We start from the raw sequence: 7981 nt of genomic DNA, 5'->3' as shown, positions 1-7981 counted from the left end.
TTTTATTATTTCAGCCGAGATCTGTTGGTACAGAACCACAGGTTGTTGAAGAAGAGGTAAGCCACCATGACGTCATGGAAATGCAGTTCGAGCAACCGGTGCATGTTTCCCCTATACTTGGCACATCACATAGTGAAATAATACCAGAAACCATAAGTAAGTCTTGACGCGATATGATTCTAGTGCTAATTTTGTATTTTTCTTTCCTATTCAAAGAGTATACTAAAATAAACCTTTGCATAGTTGTGATTTGTATTCAAGCAAAGGATACACTCCAAATACCTTTAGTCAGTCACGCAACCCAACTTAAGTGTGTAACATTTAAAGTGCTTTGGCACTTATCACGTTACGAGCTATGGCATAAGGACTTGTTTTTTGTAACAACAGTTTGACACTACTTGAGTAAATTTATGGAGATTCAATTTGTTTATATTTATTTCAGTACCTGTGACCACGCCACTACAGACTACGCCTCTGTTGAGTAACAATCCTCCACGACGGCGACGCCGGTCTTTAACTCAGAGGCAGGATACAGTGACGATGGAACGGTTTGCCATGATGGAAGAGCGACGGATTGAAGCCGAAACGACAACAGCCCAAGCATTAGTTCAACTGTCACAACAAATTGGCAATATTGCAAGGGCTTTAACATCTATAGCTACAGCAATTTCAGACGTAGCCAGAAAAATGCCAGAACCTTAAGAAAGGCATCTTAACAATTTTTTTTTTTCAGCAAAGACCTCCCTTAGATTTTTTTTATGTATTAAATCGTAAAAATACTAGTTAAACATGCTAGTTAAATGAAGATTCCTAAAATGTTCGTAATCAAGCAAAATGTTCATAAAAAATAAACAAAAAGTTCTTCTAAAACGCTGTCAGCTGTTGTCTCTAAAATAAATGTATAAGGTATAGATTAGGTTATAGTAGGTAATTAAAAGATTTATTTTATTAATGGTTGTTTTCTTAGAAATTGATAATTTATTTCTTGAAGAACAACATTTACAATAATGTCTTACATTCTAAAAAGTTCTTATTTTACCTATTTAATAATGTTTTGCAAAAAAATATCAATTGTTATTAAAAGTAGGACACTACGGAAATATAAATAATTATTGTTATGCTGCATATATTATATAGTATAGCATATATTTTAATCTTATGTTATTTTAATACTACCATGCAAAAATAGTTTGAAACAATGCTTTTACACCTATAATAATATATTATAAACCTACCTACTTAGCTTTCTACCACTTCACCTTTATAAGGTACGATGAGAACCTTATAAAGTTTTAGGCTACCTTCTGCTTGCCCACAACTGCTGAACTAAAACATTTCGCTTTTCGATGCCTTGTTTAGTTCAGCAGCTGTGCTGCTAGTTGATTCTTGAGAAGTTACAGTTGGGTAATCATTCCCATATTCAGCTGTATTCTCATCTTGGTCAAATAAATCCTATTGATACACATGTTGTGTAAAACACAACAAGCATTAATTATTTTGGCTGCTACATCAGGATGATAATGTAGAACCCTATGCCCGATTAAGCACCGCCACCGGTTTTTGAGGACACCAATGGTACGTTCTACGGTATTCCGTGCAGTGCAGTGTAACTTGGTGTAATATTCCTCAGGGGACCCTTGATGAGCATCTACAATAGGTGTCATCATGTATTCCCTCTGGGCATACCCGGAATCACCTGCAAAGTAAAATAAATTAAAATGTATTCACAATCAACAAAACTACAATCTCAGATTAACTATTTAAATAACTTGCCTAGTAAAAATACAGTTTACCCATTATTATTTAATTCAATTAAATGTTGTTTCACAGGATGCTGATTCCAGACGAAACTATCATGTGATGCTCCTCCAAATGAAGCGTCTACTGACAGTATTCTTAAGTCTGAATCAGCTATCTGAAAATATATAAAACAAAGATATTTAACTAATTTCATAAGCAATGAATTACAATTCAGTAATAACCAAAAATATTGACTAACAATCATAACATTTCTTGAATGAAAATGTTTGCGATTAAAAAATCTCTCTTCATTTTCTGATGGTCTAATTATGGCTATATGAGTGCCATCAATGCATCCTATAACAGATGGTATACTGAATTTTTCAAAAAATCTGAAACAAGACATGTTACATAGTTACTGCTATTGTAAAATCAATGCACATTGAACATAAAACATTATTAAGTTCAATAAATGAGTTGGGTATTTCTCATTACCTACCTCAGTTTTACAGCATCTCTTTCACGACGAGTTTGAGGAAACTTGATCCATTTCCTTTGTATTAAGGGATGGTTAAGAGCTGCTGTTACCTCTCGAATAGAACGAGAAGTAGATTGCTGACTCATTAGGGTCCCATAACTGCCTCCAACTAGCCTTTGGTAACTCCCAGTAGCATAAAAGGACAATGCCACTAAAACCTATGAAAAATAAGTACTTATTAAGCTATTGATCTTGTAAACAAATGTCATGATAACATTGCTAGGTCATGCATCAAATTGAACTTATTTACTTACCTTATATTTTGGTAATAAATCACTTCTTCTCTTAGGGGATTGCATAAAAGGCTTTATGTTTTCGAATATTTCGTGAAACAAATCCTTGCTCACCCTATAATTGGCTTTAAACTCGTTTTCATTCATCGAAAACGCTTTCTCCGTATAACGCATCATCCGACGCTCATCTCGTCTTTGTTTCAGTTGTTTTTTATGGAAATTTAACGAAACACTGTACATTACCGCCAATCGTGCCATATTAAACACTTTTATCGAAAGAAAACCACGTAAAACACAAAACAATTTCTTAAAAGTTACTCTTTAGTAATTGGAAAAATCACAATCAACAATCAATCCCACCGTAATATTGGCGCAATAAGCAGCTGTCAAAATAAACTCAAGAGTACCGTTTAGCGCCCAATCCGATTTCAATTAGTTCCCCATAATGAACACGCAATTTCAAACCAATGTGGCGCTAGCATCGAACTCAAGAGTGCGAAACGTCACAATTCCAATGTCGACCGATCGGAATTGAAATCAAGAGTAAGCCCCCTGAGATTAAGAGTCTCATGCTCTACCGACTGAGCTAGCCGGGCTTATACACTATTAGTTGAAATTACTAAGTGCATTATTACTATCGTGTTACAAAAATAAAATAATCACAAAGAGATCTTTCTTTAGAATTTTCAATTGTTTTTTTAAATGATTTGTGATCTCAAATTAATTAGTATTAGAAATAAATGATGTCGTACTTACTTTTATTTTATATAGATTAATAAAATTTCTGCAATTAGCTCATAAGGTTTGTTTCAATAATAATTTACCTTTAGTTGTGTCAAGGATCGATAACTTTTTTATACAAACGACTTGACATAAAGATGTTGACGGTGACTTCGGACATTTTTTCAACTTCGTCTCGAGTTACAAGATTCTGACGAAACAAACAGAAGTCACATTTGTAAGCCACAAAGAGCTAACTCTCTTCCGGGCAGAGATAGAGTCTGTTTGCTTTCGCTTGCACATAGCGGGCTCAAAGCTCAAAGCGCGTTGTCCTCGGGGATAACACTCGCATTTGAAATAGGAACACTATTTGACAACTCTGATGTCGACATGACAGTTTGTTGTGATTGCTGACGTTTGAGCCGTTCAGTGAATGATCCAAATTACTCTTTATTTTTTTTAGAACGCTATACACAAGTTATTCTTATACTTACTGTTGAAAAAGTATTCATTAGATATTTTGAAGTTAGAATAAGTAAAAAGGTTTGTAATTGCAAATACCGACCGCGTTGGTAGTTTCGTACCAGTAGCTCTATGATACTGGCTATAATGAGCTGAGGTAAGACGCATAGGGTTAAAACAAACTCCTTACAGACAAGTAAGGAGTTTGTTTTATAGTTTGTGTTATCGCTATAACTTTAATAGGTGCTAAAACTGATCATCTGGCGCAACATAGGCAGGCAGTGTTCCGCGAAAAGCCGAGTAAATTTATTGTTTGAAATCTCATCTGACTTTGTCAAATACGTTGCTGTACTAATTACCTACTTACCTAGTATAGTACCTAATCTCAATAGTTTTACATACATTTCTTAAAGTAAATATAAACACTGGCATAACGTATTGGGTACCATAAGGAGAATAGCCACAAGGCAGGTAGCAGATATTATGGAAAGTGAAATCGCAAGAAAAGAAAAGTTGCGTTTTTCTTTCGGCCGCAGAGGGGTGCGGGTGACGCTTTCAAATTACCAAGATGCTGTGCTAGTTTCGTACAGTACTTCGGTACACTCGGGACACGAAACAAATAGAAATAATAGGGAATAATAAAATTAATGAAAACTATCTCTGTAATTTGTTCCATTGATTTGACTTGAATGAGAACTGGAATAAGTATTCTGAAGAATTTTCTGCTTTTATTAACTAAGTAAAGCAGAAAATTAAGGTATTTTTAAAATATCTCATAGGTAAGACTTTGGAGCGGTTCATCGTTTCCTTTGCCAGAACTCAAAGAAAATGAATGAATGAATATTTAATAAAGAAATAACATTCTTACACCATTTAAAGTAAATAGGTAGCACGTTAAACTATTTTTTTTTGTGTATTTATCCTTATCCCACAACATTATACGTTTTACGTAACGGTAACCTAATAGCTGTTCATGGTATTCAGGTCATTCTATGAATTCACTGAAAAATATAGCATCCGCGGATGAGACTGTCGACGGCTATTTACTGAAAGCGCATTCTGGAACAGCACTTCCGATGACACTAAAGAAGATAGAGAATAAAAAATATATAATTGTTTTTTTAATGACATAAAAAGCTTTACTTCTGCATATTACAGATATGTGCGAATAAGTTTTCAACGGGCCGGGCTCTTAGTCAATCAAATGTTTTGAAAGATTTTAGTGTCAGGGCTTACACGAAAATGGTTTGCGTCAATTCAACAAAAAAGTCCCTACATCGTATTTGGCTCAAACCAATTGTTTGCGGGATTTTAGAGTCTGCTACAAAGTCTTATGATTCAAATCATTTTAGTAATTAGCAAGTAACTATAGGTACTTGTGAATTACCATTAAAGAAATATTCTGAAATGAACAGATTCTCAAAGAAACTAGATATTTGTGCGTCCAAGTGTACACAAATAGGTACGAGTGATGCAAATGGCGCGCCTGCAATCAGCTGAGTGGGCCCGATGCCGAGTACCTTTACCTTTCTCTTTGATACTCATACTAAATATTGCATATGCTAAGTTTTCCAAAGAAATACACCCCTAAGGCCCTAGCCCTCCTTAATCGGACCAAAAAGGTTTTGACACAACTCTGAAAAGGTTAAATATCTACTACATTAAAAAGAAAACCATAACGGTTAAAGCTATCTATTGCATTCTATTTTTAAAAATGGAATTGAAACGGTTTCTCTGAGTATTCTGACATTATTAAAAGTCGTGTTGCATAATCTAACGTTAAACCGTTGTTAAATGACAGTTTAACAAATGAAACTTTGACAGACATGAAATTTACGAATTAATATGGAAATGTTATGTTAACGGGTGAGCAGTTAAAGATGGAACTTGTTTTAAAACTGATAATAAAATCCTCCTATCTTAACAGTTATCCCAAAGTAGCGTTTTATCAATTTGTACATGCAATTGGGTTTGAAAGGTTGAAGAGGCAATGAAATTTTATAGACAAGAAATAAGTAAATAACCTTATTGGATTACCACAATTTGAATTAATTTCATAGAAAAGCTAAACTAAAACTTCATAAAACAAACTCTATCTTTTGAAGACGGTAAAAACTGACACGACCTTTTATGATTGACTGACTTGAGCACATGCAGCGATCTAACACGTTACACGGCAGACTAAAATAAAAGAATGTAGCTACATTAAAAAAATAACATCTCTCGAGAATAATTCAAATAGAAAAACAACAGCCACAAACAAGCCGCCGCGGTAACTTCATAACAAATAATTATCCACCAAATTATAACACAGTGTAAAACTATTACGAGTTTTGACAGGCGACCAGTGAGCGTTATTTTATTAGATAATAACTTTTTACAGTTTGCTAACAAGACAAAAAATATCGGCAAATACAAAGACTAGATTTGAAGCATGTTAAATAACTCGCTGGTATCAAACGCTGAATCTTTGGCTGGTCACGATTGGCGCAAAAAATTGGCCACAATGCAAATTCAATAGGAGATAAACAGGCGGCCACTTCTGAGATTTATAGCTTTATTGACAACATAGTTTTATAATAAGTTATGTATGCAGATATGGAATTCAATAGGCACAAAGATGAAAGGGTTACGCCTTAAGAAATTATGAAATATTTTGTTGGAATCTGAAGAAGTAAATAGTAGACGTGATAGAGAACGGTCCATTTAAACACACAGAGAACGCACTAAACTATCAGCTGACACTTGATACTACAGGACTAGGACAAATGCCTTAATTGAAACGCTAACAATTGAAATTTATAGGCTTACAAGCAAACATAGCACAGAGGCCACCTCTTAAAGCAATAGCAATGCAATTGTAGAAAAGGGACGACGCTCTACACCCAGCTCGCTGTCACGCTTCCACAATTACCTTACTTTGAGAGTAGCTAGAGAAGACTAGATGATCGTACATTGTTATTACCTACAGATGTTAAGACATAACTTCACGTTCATCCCTAAGTTACGACACCCTGGTTGACTCGAAAGCTTACCAATTTCCGATTGAATTACGATAGGGAATACATGAAATTGAGAGGTGCATTTCCAATATGCTGTAATCGTTCAATATCTGTATTAAATTATTTAAGTGTTCTTGAAATTAAATGCAGAATTGAATAGATATAAAAAACGAGGAAGAAGGCGGTACCAGCTTTTACCGTGTAAATTTCCAGTCTAAAAGTGATATACTGCTAAAATAAATATACACTAAACATATTCATATTTTACACCAGTATTGTATTACAATTCATGTACAAGTGACGTGCTTATGACATCATCGAACTAGAAAATCTATTTCCTAGCAATATTCTACGGAGTATTACCATAATGAAGAAATAATTGGTAAACAATGATATCATTTACAATACCACTATAATGTCTGAAGACTTATGGGCCAATATGGAAGTAAGAAATATAAGTATGTAGGTACTAATAAAGTTCAGCATTACGACGCTCGAAATAACATTACTGTATTTTTTCATAACCAGCATATTCAGCCCGTGAAATTCAATTTGCTCAACACGAAATGTCATGTTTATAATAGGAACGCGTTTTCTGCCTTTTCCACCGTATGACTTATCATTTTGTTGTGTTTTCATACCGTTACTTTTGAGGGTAGGACCGGGAATCAATTCTGTATGACGTACTGTTATGTAATTGCGAGGTGATGCGGATTTTCTATTTGACCTGATAACACCGATGTTACTAAAATGTTGGGTTACATTAAGAATACACCCAAAATTGAAAGCGACTCTTCTTTTACAACTCTTTTTTCATTTAATTCCATGTTAGGTGTCATAGTAATGACAGTTATTATAGGAACAAAAAATACAAAATACGGGCAAAAAGAACAGTCTTTCAGTACCTTAAAATTTACCAATGAGTCAGTCATGACTAATCCTATACCGAGCACGCCCTATAAGATGGGAGGGTTAAATGTTATTCATTTACCATCGCTATCTAACATCAACGATGTCTGCTGTTGGGAACAACTGGTAGCGAGTCAGCTAGAACTGAAGGGTTGCACTGCTTCTAAAGTGCTATGAATTTATTTTTGAGCCATTTCTAATATATCTATTACGAATGACTCACTAATAACAATAGATTCTTGTTGCTTTGACCTTATTAAAATCCTCCCTAATCTATTATATTATTGCAAGGTGAAAAATGCAAAATAAAGATTAAAATACCTGCTACCAGACTCAATATTAAAAGGACCAGATAGAACAATTAGACTAACCAAAAA

At 34.4% G+C, this 7981-nt stretch overlaps 2 protein-coding genes across 2 annotated transcripts; one reads left to right on the top strand and one right to left on the bottom strand.

Moving 5' to 3' along the window:
* Positions 1-10: 10 nt before the first annotated feature.
* On the top strand, positions 11-857 carry LOC113496616. Its single transcript, XM_026875892.1, has 2 exons — positions 11-156; positions 443-857. The coding sequence occupies exons 1-2, from the start codon at positions 75-77 to the stop codon at positions 700-702; spliced, it is 342 nt and encodes a 113-aa protein (XP_026731693.1). The 5' UTR covers positions 11-74; the 3' UTR covers positions 703-857.
* A 505-nt stretch (positions 858-1362) lies between these two features.
* LOC113496881 (putative nuclease HARBI1) lies at positions 1363-3061 on the bottom strand. Its single transcript, XM_026876257.1, has 5 exons — positions 2533-3061; positions 2240-2436; positions 2000-2132; positions 1774-1915; positions 1363-1696 (listed from the first exon to the last, which is right to left on the bottom strand). Exons 1-4 carry the CDS (start codon positions 2767-2769, stop codon positions 1790-1792), a joined length of 693 nt encoding a protein of 230 aa, XP_026732058.1. The 5' UTR covers positions 2770-3061; the 3' UTR covers positions 1363-1696; positions 1774-1789.
* Positions 3062-7981: the final 4920 nt, after the last annotated feature.

The sequence above is a fragment of the Trichoplusia ni genome, chromosome 8, assembly GCF_003590095.1.
Source record: "Trichoplusia ni isolate ovarian cell line Hi5 chromosome 8, tn1, whole genome shotgun sequence".
In the NCBI taxonomy this organism is placed as follows: domain Eukaryota; kingdom Metazoa; phylum Arthropoda; class Insecta; order Lepidoptera; family Noctuidae; genus Trichoplusia; species Trichoplusia ni.
Note: the sequence above shows the minus strand (reverse complement) of the source record. Positions and strands in the feature narration are given on the sequence as shown.

Bases quoted from the DNA above. Each gene is read 5' to 3' on its own strand.
- LOC113496616 (XM_026875892.1), top strand. From the start codon at position 75: ATGGAAATGCAGTTCGAGCAACCGGTGCATGTTTCCCCTATACTTGGC. The intron at 157-442 runs GTAAGTCTTGAC...TATTTATTTCAG, and splicing joins AATAATACCAGAAACCATAA to TACCTGTGACCACGCCACTA.
- LOC113496881 (XM_026876257.1), bottom strand. From the start codon at position 2,769: ATGGCACGATTGGCGGTAATGTACAGTGTTTCGTTAAATTTCCATAAA. The intron at 2,437-2,532 runs GTAAGTAAATAA...TATTTTTCATAG, and splicing joins ATTTATTACCAAAATATAAG to GTTTTAGTGGCATTGTCCTT. The intron at 2,133-2,239 runs GTAGGTAATGAG...GTCTTGTTTCAG, and splicing joins AGAGATGCTGTAAAACTGAG to ATTTTTTGAAAAATTCAGTA.